Consider the following 19,944-nt stretch of genomic DNA (forward strand, 5'->3'; position numbering starts at 1 on the left):
GAATTCAACACTTTTCATGAAGGTACTTGACGATATTAGTTTCACCTTCTAGTAAACAGATTTTACTTGTTAACCTGTAGATATTGGTATTACTTCACCACGGTGACCAATATTAGTAACAAATATTCTATTTCACACGAAACCTGGATTTTTGGCACCATGTGCTGCTTGTTGTGCAATACTAAAACCAGATTTGGGGAACCTGCAGGATTTAAACCTTTTTCTTTTTAAAATAATCCGTTATCAGGTAAAGAACGGTCCTATTTAAAGCTACAACTTCATGTAAGCAACTTTTGAGAAATAAAGTTCCTGTCATCATATGACAGGTTTGTTTATACATACATTTTTACAGGTAATCACATTTGAGAAACACATAATTTATAATGGATTATGAACCAGCAAAAAATATACTATGTTAAAGCTTCTAACTGATCAATAAAGCCTTATACTATTTACTAACTATCAATAAGTCCATTATTCACAACTAATGAACCATTTTTTATATATATATAAATGATGCATTATTAGGAAGTGATACCATTTTCTTTGTCTTTTTCGCAGATTTTCACAGTGGATTTGACCTTCAAATGAAAGGGAGGGGGGAGTGCGGTAGAGAGTCAGGGGGCGTGGCTTCAGCACGGTCCACGAGATGTTACAGTCACCAGCCAATCACCTGGACTACCGAGGTACGGAGGCCATGTTGTAACTTCCCCGCGACCCCTCGAAGTTTTCTCTCGCAGCTGGCGTCAGAGTTGTGATTCCCTCCGGAGAATTAAAGTAGCCTCACACAACTTCGTCCACTTTCACTACGACAAAATGAACTCCAGCAGTTTTGTAGTCGCATTGTGGAGAGGATGCACGCGGGACTTAATACGACTTCAACCACTTTTGCCTCTCTCTGTTTCCTCCTCGATGGTGGGTAATATTGTTCACCTGCTACAAGTCTGAGTGTACATTCAGGAGGTCTTTTAGGTTAGGTTACGTTTGCTGATGCAGTGATTCACACTTCTGAGCCGTGACCATAAGTTTATATCACAGAATATCGATGTTCTTTGTTTTTTTCTGTTGTGTGTAAACAAAAACCTGAACCCCTCCCCTGACAGCCTGAAGGGGCAGTAGAGGACACTGAGGCTCGTCACGTCATTTAAGGCTATCAGATAAAGCAGAAGTACAGCGACCTCATAAAACATACTGTAGCTTGTGTCTTCATCTTATGTCTGTTCTGTTCTTGTCTATGCTCAGATGCTTTTTGTAAAATGTGTTTGTGTATCACTTAGTAACTATTTTGTGTTATGGAATCAATAGCCAACTGGTTAGATGTCCAGTTTTTTTATTTGACTGTCAGCTCACTTATTAGTCCTGGTGTTCTCTCCAGCTGTCACCCAGTGGTGTGTCTCACATGTGATGGTGCATTTTGTCTCCAGATGCAGAGCGTCCTGATGTCCACACAGCCTGTCTCTGCAGCCCGGCTTCCCTACAGAGTGAAGGTGTCTGCTGGGAAACGCTACGCCTGGTGTGCGTGTGGACACAGCAAGAAACAGGTGAGCACATGCGGCATGCTGGGGTTCTGGTTTCAGCCACACCTGGAGCAGGATGCCACTTTTTTAAAGTCATGGTTCATTTAGTGCCGCCTATGTCCAGTTTACATCAACACCCATTTGAAAGCTGCCTGTTGAGGCACTTTGCAAGAGGAGACTCGAATGTCTTCCTGTTAATGGCAGTAAAAACATGCACACACTAATGGCTGAGGTCAGTGTTTAAGTTTAGAAGTGTTGAATAGTGTTTTCAAGCCTCTTTTTCGTAAGTCAGAAAAAACTACAGTAGGTTGATATGTGCAGAGATCCCCAGTAATGTGAAGAAGATAGCCAAACTGGATTAATTTAAACAAAAACCATATAAATATTAAATGTTAAAGAAATTCAGATAGCAACTTTTTATACTATCTAACCTAGTCCAAAAAATACATTTGCTGTAGTATGCTTGGGAAGAGATTTAACACGGCATCCGCCTGTGGTTCGGGGGGGTGGGGGTGGGTCATTCACTAATCAGAGCGTCGGTGGTTTGATCCCCGGCTCCTCCAGTCCACATGTTGAAGTGTTCTTGGGCAAGATACTGAACCCCAAATTCCCATTACTAGGAATCTGCACATATCAAACTACTGTCGTTTTTCTGACTTAAGAAGAAGGAGCTTAAAAACAAATGGCCCCTGGTGGCTGCCCCTCGGTGTCTGTGTATGGATGTGATGTGTGAGTGAGTGGGTGAATGTGGCAAGAATTGTAAAGCACTATGAGTGGTTGATACAAGTAGAAAAGTGCTATATACACTGGATATAAAAAGTCTACACACCCCTGTTCAAATGCCAGGTTTTTGTCATGTAAAAAAATTACATCAAGATAAATAATTTCACAACATTTTCCACTTTTAATGTTACTTATAACCTGTACAATGCAATTGAAAAACAAACAGAAATCTTTCAGGGAGGTAAAGTAAAAATAAACAACTGAGATAATGTGGTTGCATAAGTGTGCACACCCTTTTATAACTGGGGATGTGGCTGTGTTCAGATTTAACCAATTACATTCAAACTCATGTTTAATTGGAGTGAGCACACACCTGTCACCAAATAAAGTGCCTCTGATCAACCCCAAATAAAGTTCAGCTGTTCTAGTAGGCTTTTCCTGACATTTTTGTAGCCACATCTTCTAGCACAAGCCATGGTCTGCAGAGAGCTTCCAAAGCATCAGAGGGATCTCATTATTCAAATATATCAGTCAGGTGAAGGCTACAAAAGAATTTCCAAGGAATGAAATATACCATGGAACACAGTGAAGACCGTCATCATCAAGTGGAGAAAATATGGCACAACAGTGACATTACCAAGAACAGGACGTCCTTCCAAAATTGATGATAAGATGAGAAGAAAACTGGTCAGGGAGGCTGCTAAGAGGCCGACAGCAACACTGAAGGAGCTGCAGGAATTTCTGGCAAGTACTGGCTGTGAAGTACATGTGACAACAATCTCCCGTCTTCTTCATATGTCTGGGCTATGGGGTAGGGTGGCAAGACAGAAGCCTTATCTCACAAAGAAAAATATCAAAGCCCGGCTTAATTTTGCAAAAAGACATCTGAAATCTCCCCAATGCATGTGGGAAAATGTGTCATGGTCTGATGAAACCAAGGTTGAACTTTTTGGACATAATTCCAAAAGTTATATTTGGCGCAAAAAGCTCATCAGCTCATCACCAAAAGAACACCATACCTACAGTGAAGTATGGTGGTGGCAGCATCATGCTTTGGGGCTGTTTTTCTTCAGCTGGAACTGGGGCCTTAGTCAGGGTGGAGGGAATTATGAACATGTACAAATACCAGTCAGTATTGGCACAAAACCTTCGGCCTTCTGTTAGAAAGCTGAAGATGAAGAGGAACTTCATCTTTCAGCACGACAATGACCCAAAGCACACATCTAAATCAACCAAAGAATGGCTTCACTGGAATAAGATTGAGGCTTTGGAATGGCCCAGCCAGAGTCCAGACCTGAATCCCATCGAACATCTGTGGGGTGATCTGAAGAGGGCTGTGCACAGGAGATGCCCTCGCAATCTGTCAGATTTGGAGTGGTTTTGCAAAGAAGAGTGGGCAAATATTGCCACATCAAGATGTGCCACGCTGATAGGCTCCTACCCAAAAAGACTGAGTGCTGTAATAAAAGCCAAAGGTGCTCCAACAAAGTATTAGTTTAAGGGTGTGCATATTTATGCAACCACGTTCTTTTAAGTTTTTTATTTTATATTTTTCCCCTTTTAAAGGTTTCAGTTTGTATTTTCAATTGCATTGTACAGGTTATAGGTCACATTAAAGGTGGAAAAAGTTGTGAAATTATTTGTCTTGCTGTCATTTTTTTACATCACGAAAACCTGGCATTTGAACAGGGGTGTGTAGACTTTTTATATCCACTGTAAGTGCAGTCTATTTACCATTAATACAATTAAATATGTTTTTTTTAATTAAAAGTTCACACCGTTCTGGCACTAAAATCCTTAAATGTGTCTGTGAAGTGATCTGAAGATAATTTTACAATCTGTGTATTCATCCTTTACTTTTCTCTCTGTCAGCCTTTCTGTGATGGAGCTCACAGGACAGCAGCACCCACCATCTCTCCTCTACGTTTCACCCCTGACAAAGACAGGACCTTGATGCTGTGTGCCTGTAAGCAAACCAAAAATGCACCGTACTGTGATGGCTCGCACTTTAAAGTCATCTTCCAGGATTTAGTGAAGTCGGTCAAAGGCGTATTTAAATGAACAATGCTGTTGACAAAAGGATTGTCCTGTAAAGGCAAACTGCAATAGAACTGCATTAGAAGTAACAAGTAAGAACAGGTAGAAATCTTTATCTAGACTCAGCAGAATCATGTTATTTAATAACATATCAGGGTAAAACTTTAAAGTATCTTTTCTATAACATTTGATATATTTACAGAATTGTTCTCTCCATATGATATATAAAAATGAGATAGCAGTATGATACAGGTGTGTATGGGAGTATTATGTAACATCATCTAATTGTGAGTTATCTTTTTTTGTGTGTTTTGTTTTTCTTTTTTTTTATCCAAGCTAGGAATTAATTTTCTTGAATATGGAGAAATGTGTTTTTTTTTCTATTATGAGCTTATAACTTATGTTTTTGTATTGATTTCATATCATCATTATTATTATTATTATTATTATTATTATTATTAGTTATGATGTTCCTGTATTTTCCAGCATGGGACGGTTCCATGGGTCTTCTGTGTGTGGGGCTATAAATCTGTCGTGGGTTACTATTCGCTATACTGACGGGGGTTTGTTTAATGGTATAAAAGGAGTTTTGCTGTTTTTTGGGGGTGTAATCTCTGCTTGTGTAATTGAGCATTCCACCATATTGTACAATATATACTGTATTTATAAACTCATCTAGTGCATTGTGTGTTGTTTTATTATTATTTATGATATTCACACAATTTCCATGATAATCTTAGAACCTTTGATATTAAAACAAAATGCATTTACTGCTGACTGTCTTTGTTTATGTGACAGTGTACAGATGTCCCCCACTGATTTATCATCTTTACTTGTCTGGCTGATGTTTTGTCTGGATAAATTGCATAGTTTTTTGAATTGTGCTTTTTTCTTATACAAATCATAGATACAGTGCATAATTTAGAATTGTTGTGTCAGTGACATACAGAGTAAATGATATTTGTCAAAGTTGTTGATGCTGATGTCAAAGTAGCCCCTTAACATCCAAATCACTTTTGGAAAGAAAAACTAAATTTAGCCAAATTCTGTTAATGTGCATATTTTTCCATGTGTTGTGACTAAGTTTCCAAAAATATAGAAAGGGATTTTAATTTTATTTTATAAATAATACTACTACTAATAAAACTACTACTAATAATAATACGACAAATAATAATAATAATAAACCTGCTGTCTAATCCTGTAGAGTTTTTACTTGTTCATAATAAAAACTCATCTATGTTAGTCACTCTCAAATCACTTCAGTGTTATCCGCCAGTGACTGATATCCGCCTCCTCATTGGCTCAGCTGCTGACACGTGACCCTTCAGGAAGTGATTTCCACAATCCGGTCAGCTGTCAGCTTCACTGTTCGTGTCTTTGAGCCGCAGCTAGAAAAGGTTGTGTTGGTGTTTACTGTCACTGGAGACATGAACGCGTTGGTGACTAAGTTAGACCACATCCGGATCAGTTTAACCTTGAGGCACACTTGGGCACCAGCTACGGCGGCTTCCAAGGTAAATTCACTCCTGATATTAGCCTACCTTTTGTAAGCATGGTATTGTCAAACTGATTGTTAGTCAGTTTCTTCTAAAATTACTGCGCAGTTATGATTTCATCACGTTGTAGTGTTAAATACATTGACTCTGTAAGTTTCCCTGTGTCCAGATGCAGAAACAAACAATGTGCACTTGAGTTAATCAGCAGCCACTTACATACAAGACCTCTAATTAATGCTGCAAGAGTAACTTACAGTATGAGAAGATGTAGATGTGGCGCCACCTACTGTATAACAGCACAGTTCCTGCACAGCCACACACAGGTGTTTTCAACCCTTGCCTGATGTTACACCTTTTGTTACACAGTTATCCTACAGCTTTGATTGTCCCCTATTCACCTGTCATGGCAAGAGAAGCACAGGTGTCACTAATAACATTAACAATATCTCTGTTGTCTGTGGAGACACTTTGTCATCCAGGTCATGGAGTTCCAAGAACTGTTGAATTAAGGGCAGCTGGACTCGGACATAGATACTTGATCCATTTGTTAGTGCCCCTGGTTGTTGTAATGACAGTTGTTAGAGTTGCCAGAGGCCAAGTGTGAATGGATGTTAAATTTCCTGGGAAGGGATGAAAGGACGGTGTTGTAAGTGGGGGGACAAGTGGTGTCGTAGACCCCCACCGCTGTTCAGGGATGGTTTCCCTCCTACTTCAGGGGTAGGTCACCTACTGAGGAGTTGGCCCTCCTGTGTTCAGCGATGTGATCGTTTGGTTTCAACAATGTTTAGGTTTGTGTATTCCTCACTGCAGTCTAGTGAATACAGTCCAATACAAGTGTCCCAGTAAGTCATGTCAGTGTGACAAAGAGCCGCCGTGCACAATATCAGGTCTCTGAAACTGAAGCAGCTAAATTGAATTCAGCCATCATGACTTGTATCATTTACACCTGTGTTTTTCTGGTTGTGACATGTCTTTCATGAAAAAGGCCTGTATTTTCTAAGCGCATGGAGTTTGGTGTACAGGAAATATATATATTATATATATTATATTATATATTATATATATATATATATATATATATATATATATATATATAACAAATGGTCAGGCTAGAGATAGACGTCTAAATTAATCCGTTGCACAAAGTGGTTTAGTTCTTGACTGTTTTAAACCGGACTGCGATACAATGAATTCTGGGTAAATTAAAACTTTTTTCAAAATTAAAAAAAATGGCTGACCAAGGAATCCCATCTAAGCACTCAGCTCTGTGTACCCCAGCAGAAAATATTTGTCTTTTAGCAGAATTCAACAGTTACAAGTGTATGAAGAGTGATACAATGGGGGGGAAAAAAAAAAAAAAAAAAAGATTTAAAAAAAAAATGGCTGCAATCTCTAAAAATTCTTTCCCTTCTCATCGCTCTCTCCATAACAGTGTTAGCAAACCATAAATTATGAGCCATGTTTTCCTGTTTTTTGTTGTTGCTGGGTGCTACTAGTCAGTGCAGGTGTCATTGATTGTTACCATGGTAACATTGGTTTCAGGCCTGAGATAGCCCAGCGGTAAGGTGCCTAATGTTTTTGTGAGTCAGTCTTTATTTTTGTGAAACAGTCTTATTTGCATTAGACTGATCTGTGAGCAAAATTGAGACTGGACCATCACCAAAGACCAGTCTGAAATATCTTTGTGAAACTGGCCCCAGATCCCCAACACAGCTGCTTTCACTTGTTCTAGTTAATTAGGCTTTTCTCATATTGATGTTGGGTGAAGCTGCCTGTTACTTGCAGTAACCAAACTTCATGAACAAATTAGGCCTTTTTCACAGAAGACATTTTTACCTGTGATGGCAGGAAAAGCACAGGTGGCGTAATGGCTTTGTTCCATCAGTTGCCCCAGTAAGCCAGCATGCACATTACCAGTATCCTGGAACCAGCTCACCTAAATGGAATGCAGCCATTTTTAATTATATGAATTACATGTGTCGTTCCTGCTGCGACATGAAAACTTCTGCTGTGTAAAAGGTCTATAAAAATCCTAAAGATCAAGGACAAGACGTTTTTCCATCTTGACAAGTGCAACAAATCTTAGCAGTGAGTCAGGGAGAGGTAATTAGTCACAGCCTGTAGACACCCAAACAGTCCAGAGGGTTAATAAAACACTGACCATTACTCAAAGACTGTTTTTGATAATTAAGTACATTTAAGAGTTAATACATATTCTTCTTCTGGTATTCTTAACATTACAAGAAGGCTGTATTATTTTAATCTTATAGTGCTGTGACATATTTAGATAAACTGAGCGCTATATTGTTGTAATGTCCTCAGGTGCAGCTCTCCACACTCCCTCCAGAACCTGTCATCCCCTCTAAGAAGCCTTTCAAAGTGGAGCTGGTTGGTGGAAAGCGTTACTCATGGTGCACCTGTGGACACAGTAAGAAACAGGTAAAACTATTTTTGACGTCGTCTATCACAAAGTAAAAACCCTGTGTATTCTCTGATCAAATCTTTATGTTTCAGCCTTTCTGCGACGGATCCCACAAGTTCAAAGCCCAAGGCCTGTCCCCGCTGCGCTTTGTCCCAGAAAAAGACACCACAGTTTGGTTGTGTGGATGCAAATACACCAACAATCCACCTTACTGCGACGGCACACACAAGCAGGACTTCATTGTGTCTGCCACACTACATGAGGAGACTGACTCTTGAACAAGGAGGATTATTGCCAGATGATTTAACCTCATCCTGATCTGGGAGAATAAACAGGGCATCCGTTGTCGAGGCAGAGCATAAACTTTGCTGCTGTGGTCACATTGCACTCCATGAACGCAGCAAATATAACATGATCGAACACGTCAGGCCACTGTGCTCTGTTTTTATATGGTGAATACAATGTTGCATTAACATTGGGGTTGGTAATATGACACTGTGGTGACTGTCCCTTTTAATATATCTAGTTGTCTTCTGGACATTGTTGCAAATAAGTAAACAACGCTGGCAGTCGATAGAAAAAGATTGTTAAAGATGGGGTGTAATAGTAGTCTAGAATCTAAAGTTCTAGTTTTACTGGAGAAAACTGCCCATGTTGGAGTTGAACACTGAATTATGTGCATGAAATGATGTGTGACTTCATCCCCTAGAGACTGGGACTGTGTGATAGTGCGGAGCCTTGTGCTGCTCTCTCCTCATAAAGCTTAAAATATTACATGAAATAAAATGTGATAGTTTCCTTTGGGATGTGTTCATATGCTTTCCTTCATGTGAAATATTGATCACTGTAAGCAGCCAATAAATGCTTTGTTTTTAATCTTCAGTTTGTGCCGACACTGTTAGAGGAGTGGTGTAATTTCTAAAACTAGTTTGTGTTGGTTTACGGTGGTAAGGTTAACAAACATTTCATGTCAATATCAGAATTCAAAGGCGTCACTGTGTCTGTCTTTATTTCTACTCAGCTGCTGTGGCACCTGTTGTCTGGCTCATGTCATATACTGAGGACTCAGTGAGTCCCCAAAGACTCAGTAAGTGAGCAGAGCTGAGAACAGAGCCTCCTCTGATAGATACAGAAATGTGATATTGTTTAAGTAGAAATGGTTGCAGGGATTTTTGTGAAAAGCTTTTTGATAACAAAGTTGAACATGTCAACCAGGGTCAGGCTGTTTGGACCTATAGGGTGGATTCAGAGAGAAGGCACTCCTACTGTATCACCCATCAGACAGCTTTGCACTTAACCCACTGAGGTATATTTCTATTCATGGTAATGAGTCTATTGTGGGTATATATCTTCAATATATAAATGTAAAAATAAAATTTGAGCCAATACATTTAACACCCCCTGCTTTTAGATAGTTATGCCATGGGGATGTGGGAATTATCTTACTTACATAGTTGTTTAAATCTGTCACAGAACGACTCAATTCTCATCTGTCTGTGAAGTTTTAAATTCTGATCAATGCTTTTTGTTCCTCACTCTCAGCTTCTGCAACATACTGCACACACAACATGATATAAGGGAATCAAACAGGACAGTCAGGTCAGAAAAACCTAGTAAGTAAACATTTTATTGACCTAAAACATGCACATATGGCTGATTTAAAAAAAAAAAAAAAAAAAAAAATATCATTGTTTGTTGAAAAGAAACAAAAGGAATGTTGAAAATGATGGAACTACAACATACATGGCCAAATATCCAAATCCCTTTTGAGTTCTTCGCCTGCCGCGAGAGGAGACGGTCTTCTGACAGACGTCTGCTTGCAAGCATGGTGGTGCTTGGTATTCAGTAAATATAAATGCTTCTCCTGTTGGAAAATACTTAATGGTTTGGATTGTGTGATCTGACCTTAACAAAGTGCATCAACAGCTTCATGTAATGTATGTGTGTTACCTGATGAGCAGTTGCTTTTACTGGACATTTATACAGCAGTTATTAACATGACTGTTCAAAAGGCAAGGATTAGCTTTTTTTTTTTTTTTCTTTACATCCAACTTGCGCAGTGATGTGCACTGCAATGCCTCCCAGCATTTTGTCTCACGTTCTATGGAAGCCAAATCAATGTCGAAAGAGCTCTGGAAATGAAACAGACCCACTGCATATACAATACAAAACGATTACAATATCTTGTATAAAAGATAAGTTTATACATATGTATGCACACATGCTCACATTTGATACATACTGTACAGTTTGTATGTGTGCACCGTTCTAGTCTAACACACATAAACACACACACGCACATACATACAAGTGTCTATTTGGCTGCACCTCTCCTGTTGAAAGGTGATAACAGTAATCTGGCCCCCGTGTGTCCAGAAGAAGAACTCAAGCTCGTCTTTTTGCTCTGAAGAAAGAAAGAAGGGAGCAATTCAAACACTGTCCTCCCTGCTGCGCAGTACACATGTTAGGTCGCCGGTGGCAAACCGCTTTTGTCACCTCCCCTCGCCTCCTCTTTGCCGGCCCCAGAGCTTGTGCCATTGACAGTCACCTTGCGAGCGTTGGCGCCCTGTTTGGAGGCGAGAGTGTGTCGCTGAGTGTTGTTGGGCACAGTGGTACCGTTGGAGCTTTGGATGGTGGGAGAGGGGGTGTGGGAGGCAGGGCTGGACTGCGAGGAGGATCGGGGCGGCTGGGCTGCAGCAGGACTGTGGACTTTGTCGCTCTGGGAGTCGCTCTCTGACGTCGGACTGGTGTTGACGCCATCAGAGTGTCCCTGAGCAGCAGACTGGGACGGCCTCCTGCGCTTCCGGGTGGGTTTGACTAGATACTGCAGGGGGATGGGTCCAGTCTGCACAGAGGAACACACACCATCAGGACTGCTGACAGAAGCTCAGATTTTATAATGCATCAGTTAGTGGACAGGACAGGACTTTCAATCTGTCCATTTATTTCAAATCTATTTTTAAAGGATGAGACTGGCGAAAGCTGCTAATTTAATTATTTGTCTCTGAAGCCAAAGCCTGATACATCTTATTCTTCTTGTGCCACACAGCTCCAAAACTATTAAAGACACATCAGTGAGCCACACCCAGTGCCATGCTCCTTCATTACCTTGAACACACACACACTGTAGTTTATTTTGACTCAACCCTACACACACCATCCTGCCGCAAGAAATACTAACTAGTAGGGCTGAGTTGATCAAATCCGATTCTCCAAGTCCAGCTGATCTTCATTTGAGTCATCCGATATCGATTCATAAAATCCAGAGATCGAGCTTTCGGTCCATGTCTTTTACAGTCTCCCGTTGATGTGTGAAGCTGTAACCCTGTTACTCTCATGTGACCACCCTTCTCACACAACAAGGGCTCCACTGACGGCACTGGTCTAAAGTGGTTGCATTTAAGATTTAAAAACTGAAGACAGCGAAGAGCTGGACAAAAGCAAAGCCATGTGCAAGATATTTCTAATAATGCACCCAGTTAGAGGAACAATTTACAGCATTAGTTCACTGAGAATCTCATTCATATCCAAGCAGAACTGGTGTTGTAACTGAACTATCTCTGACTGAACCGATACTGAATCGGGACCTTGTGAATCGGAACTGAATCAATATGGCAGATCAGTGGAAATGCCCAGTCCTACTAACCAGCACCAAGTGTGTATTCATCCGATAGCTGTGTATTCATCCACAGCTGAAAATAGTCCCCAACAAACGCACCATTTACTCCTGTTTGAGTAAGAATTGCTAACGACTACAGCGCCCAGCTGTTGTAGGAAATTACAGAGCCTTTTTAAAATATTGGAACTATGTATTTGTGAGGTGTTTTAGGGATTCATGTCATGCTCCGAAGTCCCAACTCATACAAGATCAGTTCCAGTTAAATTATCTCACAGACACGGTTATCAGAGCTGGTAGCAAATTATCATCATCATGGTTATGAAGAAAACTGGAGGAACATATTGAATTAGATGAAACTGTCGAATGTTTTCACTGCCACTGAAGCAGCAACAGGAATCATAAACACACAACTAGAACATCAAAATAAACACTAAAAACAGCAGAACATGAATGAAGAAAACGCAGCAGACTAAAAGTTAACGTCAGTGTGCGTTCCTGTTTTCAACATATGCATGAAGACCATACCGCTGATTTTCCCTGTTTTAGCCCATTGATACATATTGTGTCTGCATTTCCTTCCTGGCAATCACTTACTCATATATACTTCTATATATACTACTTTTTTTCCCCATTATTTTCCACTTATATGAACTTGTAGAAACTTGAAACTTATTCCAAATGCGTAATGCATCATATTGAACTAGTCTGGAAAAACTGAAAAGCATTCACAATCTATGTCGTGAGAAAATCAAATCCACAAGACAAACATCGACATGGTGAGTACTAATGATCAATGATTGAAATTGCTCATTTCCTGCCCAAAATAAGTTGCTATTAGGCTGCGGACTTTGGCAGTTGTAGCGTTTACAAAAACTTTAATGCAGCAAACATTATTGTTGGAGCTACCTCCAAACTCAAGAAGAACACACTGCTCCCACTGATTGTCTGGTACTGAATGTATTAATTCATCTAAAAACATGCAACATGCTGAAGAAAATGCCACGAAAATTGAAAGCTGTCACTCACTCGTCTCCACTCGTAGAAGTAGGCAATATCCATTAGTGTGTAGTAGTCCTTCAAGGGCTCATCCCCATACAACACCTCCACCTGCAGCACACAGTCACACCATTTAAAAGCAGTGTTACAAGAAGAAAAACATCTCGTTACATCACAGTTTATATCTCTTCTCTTGGATGAAAGGTGAGTACGGCGTCCTTCAACTCAGCAGCATTTCAGTTACTTCACATATCAAAGTGAAATGAATTAAAACAGAAATTGTGGCCAGTGTAGATTTTTTCCAGGACTGGTACCAAGCAGCGTACAATATGTTCTGACAATATTCACCACAGTAATATCACTGTTTGGAAGTTAGGAAAGTCTATAAACATTTTGACACTAATAAAAATCTCTATTTAAAAAGACTAACAAAACTCGCAGCAGCATCATCAGTACAGTGGACACCAACTGTCTGCTGTCCAAGCTTTACTTCAATATTGACCCATTAGTGGCAAATCCACTGCTGCTGCTGCTGTCCAGGTCTGGTTCCAGGTCTGGTTCCTGGAACCACACCTGGAACCAGACCTACTTCTCTTCTAGCAGCATCATTTATTTCTGAATAAGGGGGTTTCTATCAGCTGTGTTTCTGAAACACTAAAACATGACACTTTGTGACCCTTCAGCTCATCACTACTAATGTACTTGTAAACTTTGAATAAACAATCATCTGAACTCAGCTCTGTCTATAACATCACCTCTAATGAGGTTTTGATCAAGGAGGATTCTTAAGGAAAGAACCCAAAACAGAAAGTGCTGCACTGGGAGACAAACTGGAGCCAATTCTCTTAACATCAGTGTTTCCACCTAAAATATTGTTCACGTCAACAGCAAACTGTCTCGAAAAGGCTCACAAGTCATAAATATGCAAATCTTTCCCATTTTAACCGTCATACCACGACTTTGTTTTTCACCCATTCAACATGTGTACAGCTGATAATCACACATATGTTGGAATGAAAGAAAAAGACAGATTAAGACGTTAGTCATCCTCCTATTGGATACTCTTACTCTTGTCTTTTTAATGACTAGATTTAGCTGCTGCTTAACATACAATATCTGACCACTCCTTCTTTATACAGCGTCAGGTTTGGACAGTAGAACTGAGTCTAATCCGAACACTGTGCAAACACTTCTATGTCAGAATAATGTGAGGCTTACTGATGGTGTGAATGTGTCATCCCATTCATAGGAGTCATGGTTATTAAATGATAAGAAATGCGTTGTTGTTAGTAAGTTGATAGCTAGCCTCTGTAACACAGTCCACATTCTTGTTCGAGATGGATGATAATATTTTAAAGACCTTTTTTGCAGCAGACATTTTGGCATGTCGCAGCAGGAAAAGCACAGGTGCAGCTAATATCCTTAATGAAAGCTGCATTCCATTTATGTGAGCCACTTCCAGGGGTCCTTGTGTTGTACATGCTGGCTCACTACCATATTCACATATTACATAATTGCAAACAGCTGAGTGGGAAAAACATTCACGTCAGCCTCCTAATTGTAGGATATTGGTCATTTCTGCCAGCGATCATATCTCCAACTTGGCCAGAGGAACTACCGGGGCATCCACATATCGGTGGCAAAATGGCTACAAGGCCGCCACCACTGCCACTAGCTTTAAATAATATCCTACACCACCTCTAATTCAGTCAATCGAGCCAATTAAGATTGAGCTTTATACCGTTTGTTTGTATCTGGTTTTACTTGTTTACCACTACAAATACAAAACAAACTGTGACCACGAGGTTAGCAATGTGGCTAACTGTATTAGAATAATGCATGAACGCAGCATGAGCCATTATTAATGTTATTAATCATTCCTGTGCTTTATTTGGTATGACAAGTGGAAATAAATATATAATAAAAAATAATTATATATAAACTTAATATATTTGTCATATTCTTTGTTTGTTCCAACATGTAACATTATTTAATGCTTTGAAGCGATGTCCCTCGCTCTGAACACTATTACTTGGTCCCTTTGAACCTCTGTCAGTCTTCATGTTGCACTGACAGCTCACATATCACAGCGCTGACTGTCAGACGCTTTTATATCCGCAGGCAGCCCAATATGAGCCACCTGTGTGGCAGTGGTTTGCGGTTATGATTAAGTTACTTTAGACTTAAAAGTCCTTTTACACAATGCATTTTATATTATTGTGTCTGAACCCTGCAGTTTGCTACAGAATCAATACGGCAAAGAGTTGTTGGGTGCATTTCGTCTAATTACCCGGTAGTTGTTGGGAATATCCATCTTGCTCCGGAGGAACTTTGCTAAGTGCATGACGGACATGGCTGCTGGGCACTGCAGGAAGCGTTTACCATTGGACTGAGAACAAAGAAAAGAGTAGAGAGGGGACCATAAATCCACAGTGAGGACCAGAAAACCACATTAAACATGAGTAGTGTGTAGGCTTCACTGCTGCTTTCCCCAACTTTGATTCATAACTGAAATTTCACCTTGTCTCCTTCCATCTCCGAACGCTGCCTCTCATTGTTTCTGCAGGGAAAGATTTCATACAAAGAAAAGGTGTTCAACAATAATTAACAATTATTTCCACACATCATTCCAAAATCATATTCAGTGCGAGTTTGACTGGAACCTCTTTGTCAATGCATGTCTCATACACATGTCTTATTCCTGTGACTTATTTCTGTTTAATGACTCTTAATTCTTCTCCGCTCTTTACTTCATGCATGACCAGATTATTTCCTTTCATTGTTTTTACACTTGTCTCTGCAAATTTCCCCGTAAAAAGACCCGACGTTAAGAATTTACGCTGCCGATTGATGAGAAATGAGCGACTCACTTGTTCCTCTCATAGAACTGTATGGACAGACTGATGATTTCATCCTCTGCAATGTTAAACGTCTCCACCACTTCCCCTGGTTCCAGCACACGATTCTCTGCGTAGAAGTCCCGCCTCCGTTTCATCTCATCTAGTTTCGGAAAAAAATTGCATCTTAAAATGGAAACCTGTGACAAAAGACTATGACTAAGAGCTGGCTTCAAGATAACTCGTCTTACCTTTGAATAACCCTGGAACAAGCTTATAAACAATATCTTGTAGAGTTTTGTCCGCTCTTGGAAAAAAAAAGAGGAAAGAAACATTATTAGAGATGATACATATTGCATTCATTCTTTTTAAAAAGCCTGATGTAAACCACTCTCGTCTACCTGATGCTGAGCTGTGGACACGTCTTGTGAACCTGGACATCACATCGAGGACAGAACTTATTTGTCTCCAGGAAGGCAACGATGCAGGTTTTACAAACTAGACCAGGAGAGAAGACACAGACAGACGCTAGGACACTGCTCTTTATCATTATCAGTGTTAATGTGCCGTTCACGGAGCGGACTCAGCATCATGAACACCGTGTACTAAAAATGATACATTACTACCTTTGTTACATTTTGATTCTGACTGTTGAAAGACTAACTGAAGACCTTTAAATATAATCCAGTCCAAACATCACCTGTCCCCACAGTTCAATCATCACCTTGCACGCAATGTCAACAAAAACTTAAATGTTATTTCACATGAATTACATTATCATTGTGCACAAATTTGACTTCCTATAGGCCTGATTCTAAAATGTAACATTAAAGTGCATGACTCAAGATCACACTGTCGTCCTTAGAGCTACAACATGTGCAGGTCTTCTCAATGTGCAGAACGCTGTAAGATCAATGCCGATTTCTCAGTCGAGTTAACCGAGACAGTATGCATGTAATGTAATGGTTTGTGTGTGAGGAACTTACAGGAGTGCAGACACTCTACAATGGTTGTAGCATCAATTAAGTAACCAGCGCACAGTGGGCATGTGAGGTGTGGGTTCAGATCTGTGATTTTAATCCGGTTGGGCTGCATTTTATCCATCTGGACAGATCTGCAGAGGAAGCAAACAACAACAACAACGTGAGAGGTTCTTGTTGCACAGTGGGGCACGGGAGCCCAGGTAAATGTGTATAATGCTTGTTGAGACTTATTAGTTCTATCCCATAGGGTCAATGAGTGGCTGCCACAGAGCTGCTCTCAGACAATGTCTGCAGCTCGTCCTTGGGACAGCAGGTTGTGAAACCACAACAAAGAGAGCCGGTGGCCAACAAAAACAACTCTAACGTCACGTTGTGGCGATAAATAACGTGCTGGAAACAGGAGCCGTGCAGCTAAATGCAGTCTGTGCGCTGGTACACAACAGTCGGCTTTTGAATCGCCCCTGTGTGGCCTCATCTTGTGCATCAGCTCTGCTCCTCGACCAGCGGAGCAACAAAGAGCGTTTCCATTTCTCCGGAGCTCCGCCGTCCGACCGAGCACCACGACCAAACACATCCAGTGGAAACACCAGCACTGAGGGGGTGCAGAGCCGCAGAAAATCACACTAGTACACAAAGCAGCCATCTTAAATTCACTGACAGGGCTGTATCAGGAGGCGAACAAGAGAGACTCAAAATGTGACACCGTTCACTTTGTGTGCGCTTCAGCAAACCGCGGCGCGATGTGCCCGATAAAGAGCGGTCACCGATGCATCGTTCCTACCTGTTTAGACATAAAGGTTCCCCTCTCCTCCCAACGAGGATCCAGGTAAATTATTTGGACTTGAACAGAATTTGCAGCAGCGCCAGAAAATGGCTTTTTTCAGCTCCGTCAGAGGACTGCCCATTTTGGATCACGTGATATTATTTTGTCGCCTCGTTCACGGGGCACACAGGGATCCTCAGGGTCTCTGCAGGCCCTGCTCACTTTTTACACATCCATCTATCCTGCACGGGCAAAGCATCTCACATTTCTGTTTTTTTTATTATTTCACCTTTGTTTGATTCATTTGTTTCATTTCACTCTCCACTTCTGCCACGCCCTCCGTTTGCCTGGTTCTGATTGAAAATGATTTTGACTGCATTAGGGAGGGAGGCCCTGCAGGCCTCATGTCCCGGGGCCAGAGCTGAGGGCTGTCCCACAAACACGTGAAATTTAATATGAAATTTGTAAGTCTTGTTCCGTTTATAAATAAATTATGTTTTTAATTTAAAAAGTTTATGTATCGGTATGATTAGAAATAATAAAGAAAAGAATAAACCCAATGGTAGAACTACATTTAAGAAAAATGAAAATTTATTTACATGGACAGAAACGTTTTGAATAGATCTGTATCTAAGTTATAAATGTCTGATCAAATTCATTTATATTATTTTCACTATAGTGTAGGGAATTGAAATGCTGAAGCTCACTTAGTTGAGTTTTTAGTGTTCTTATAACAATCCAGAGAATTCTTTTTTTGATAGTGTATCAAATTAGCATATAATCAATTTAATGTAATTGAGATTAGAAACCCTGCTAGCAATAAAAGCAGCTCAAATGTATAGGCAGGTAGACAAGCAAAAATAAATGTGCCGACTACAGTCTTATGTGTCTATGGTCAGAGTAAATACAAACACTGGCAGTCACTATAAGGGGAACAATACAAATAAAACAATGAGGAGTCAGCAGTTCCATTAGGTAGGCTATAATCACCAAAATCTTCAACCCAAACCATGCAGAGCCACAGGGACAGCAAGCAAAAATGACCACATACACTGACGTCCATATCTTTAACCAATGTAAATGTATATGATGAAAGCTTTCTCTGAACATCTTATAAAAAAGATAGACTCAGTCACAACACTGCTGAGAAGGCAGAAATTTGACTGACTGGACATATGGGAGGGTGAATGCAGTGCAGAAGGTGTAGGCTGGGAATATATGAACTGTGTTGTCACAAAACTGAGATTAACAGATGTAAAACAAAAAAGTTTTTATTAAAGGGAAGGAAAAATTCATGCTTACAAATTGGACAAAAAGTCTCCTGAAAAGGAAATCAGCTTATCTATTACAACTGCTTCTATGCTGTACTGTAGTTGTATATTTATTAATGTTTTTAAAGGGGTACTTCAGTAATTTAATATTGCACTTCTATAAAGCTGGGGGACTCACAAGAGGCAGATACCAAGAAACAGTCAAATTCAAAATAGCAGAGGCTCAGTTAGCCTTACTTTTAGTCCCTAAAATGGATCCTACATTTCCCACAATGCAACTCTATCACATCTGTTTGTTACACTGTACAAGTCAGACGCTTGTTATTATTGTTGCATGTTGTTGTTATTGTTAGCAATACCAGTTGATAAAAGCACATCATGTGGCATTTTGCACATGCAAAATTATCCACAGATAGCAGTTGGACAGTACAATGTGAACAATAGATTTAATGATTCACAAATGAGACATAAGTGCTATCAAACAGTGTATTACCAGGGCTTTCACTTCTGTTGATACATAGAGCGGCCATCTTGGACTGTTGAGGTCGGGGTTGATGAGGTTCTTCTGACTTTCCAAGTCTGAAATTCGACTCCAGGGGGAGTTTCATTTGAAATTTCAAATTCCAACTTCCCAGTTGAATGGAACTGGAAGTTGGTATTTTAATCTCATGTCTAATTTTATCGTATCTATTACACGTAAACAGTGGTGGAGCCGTAAGCAGTAAATTTCAAGTTAGTGAAGAACACAAGACAAATCAGACTTTACACTTTGAATTATTTCCAATGTTTTCTCTTTCAATAATCTAGATATTCCTCTCATTTAGAAAGCAAGGAGGAAGTGTGTAAGTGACTGCCTTTTATAAGAAATATTGTAAATGATTCATATCAGTATAAATTTTATCCTGAAAATGTTTTAATATCATCATATCTATCTAAAGAGGGTGAAATATTGATATATGTGATAGCAGAAACACATGCTCAGTAGTGCATATAAAGCACTCACACCTTTCCTGGCAACTTTTGTCCATTATTTTTTGCTCATAACTGAATCTGCAAAGTCACAGAATCTCAAGCATGTTTGTTTTTTTGGGGGAATTTGGGCATTTGTTTAGAAAAAAAAAAAAAAATCAAGCCACAGTGTTAAATTTCATTATTTTTAGACTTTTTATATTAAAGATATTATTTCCGCACTAGAAATGTATTCCTGGTTGTGTGTTCACACATGTCATGGTTGGGAGGGGTTGGAAATAAACGTTTGTTTTTATCAGAAAATTTGC

At 39.9% G+C, this 19,944-nt stretch overlaps 3 protein-coding genes across 3 annotated transcripts; 2 read left to right on the forward strand and 1 right to left on the reverse strand.

Annotated features, from left to right (window-relative positions):
• Nucleotides 1-658: 658 nt before the first annotated feature.
• On the forward strand, nt 659-5,047 carry LOC130163816 (CDGSH iron-sulfur domain-containing protein 3, mitochondrial-like). The gene is made up of 3 exons (XM_056368230.1): nt 659-915; nt 1,425-1,541; nt 4,113-5,047. The coding sequence occupies exons 1-3, from the start codon at nt 817-819 to the stop codon at nt 4,299-4,301; spliced, it is 405 nt and encodes a 134-aa protein (XP_056224205.1). The 5' UTR covers nt 659-816; the 3' UTR covers nt 4,302-5,047.
• Nucleotides 5,048-5,624: 577 nt separating this feature from the next.
• LOC130166769 (CDGSH iron-sulfur domain-containing protein 3, mitochondrial-like) lies at nt 5,625-9,080 on the forward strand. The gene is made up of 3 exons (XM_056372515.1): nt 5,625-5,794; nt 8,099-8,215; nt 8,291-9,080. Exons 1-3 carry the CDS (start codon nt 5,708-5,710, stop codon nt 8,474-8,476), a joined length of 390 nt encoding a protein of 129 aa, XP_056228490.1. The 5' UTR covers nt 5,625-5,707; the 3' UTR covers nt 8,477-9,080.
• A 727-nt stretch (nt 9,081-9,807) lies between these two features.
• LOC130166768 (polycomb complex protein BMI-1-like) lies at nt 9,808-17,562 on the reverse strand. The gene is made up of 9 exons (XM_056372513.1): nt 17,415-17,562; nt 16,637-16,764; nt 16,052-16,148; nt 15,902-15,957; nt 15,684-15,813; nt 15,334-15,373; nt 15,104-15,202; nt 12,844-12,924; nt 9,808-11,043 (listed from the first exon to the last, which is right to left on the reverse strand). The coding sequence occupies exons 2-9, from the start codon at nt 16,752-16,754 to the stop codon at nt 10,663-10,665; spliced, it is 1,002 nt and encodes a 333-aa protein (XP_056228488.1). The 5' UTR covers nt 16,755-16,764; nt 17,415-17,562; the 3' UTR covers nt 9,808-10,662.
• Nucleotides 17,563-19,944: the final 2,382 nt, after the last annotated feature.

Source organism: Seriola aureovittata, chromosome 3 (assembly GCF_021018895.1).
Source record: "Seriola aureovittata isolate HTS-2021-v1 ecotype China chromosome 3, ASM2101889v1, whole genome shotgun sequence".
Lineage (NCBI taxonomy): Eukaryota > Metazoa > Chordata > Actinopteri > Carangiformes > Carangidae > Seriola > Seriola aureovittata.

Bases quoted from the DNA above. Each gene is read 5' to 3' on its own strand.
- LOC130163816 (XM_056368230.1), top strand. From the start codon at position 817: ATGAACTCCAGCAGTTTTGTAGTCGCATTGTGGAGAGGATGCACGCGG. The intron at 916-1,424 runs GTGGGTAATATT...TTTTGTCTCCAG, and splicing joins TCTCTGTTTCCTCCTCGATG to ATGCAGAGCGTCCTGATGTC. The intron at 1,542-4,112 runs GTGAGCACATGC...TCTCTCTGTCAG, and splicing joins GTGGACACAGCAAGAAACAG to CCTTTCTGTGATGGAGCTCA.
- LOC130166769 (XM_056372515.1), top strand. From the start codon at position 5,708: ATGAACGCGTTGGTGACTAAGTTAGACCACATCCGGATCAGTTTAACC. The intron at 5,795-8,098 runs GTAAATTCACTC...TAATGTCCTCAG, and splicing joins CAGCTACGGCGGCTTCCAAG to GTGCAGCTCTCCACACTCCC. The intron at 8,216-8,290 runs GTAAAACTATTT...TTTATGTTTCAG, and splicing joins GTGGACACAGTAAGAAACAG to CCTTTCTGCGACGGATCCCA.
- LOC130166768 (XM_056372513.1), bottom strand. From the start codon at position 16,754: ATGGATAAAATGCAGCCCAACCGGATTAAAATCACAGATCTGAACCCA. The intron at 16,149-16,636 runs GTAAGTTCCTCA...CTCCTGGTCTAG, and splicing joins TGTAGAGTGTCTGCACTCCT to TTTGTAAAACCTGCATCGTT. The intron at 15,814-15,901 runs GTAAGACGAGTT...TTCCGAAACTAG, and splicing joins TGTTCCAGGGTTATTCAAAG to ATGAGATGAAACGGAGGCGG.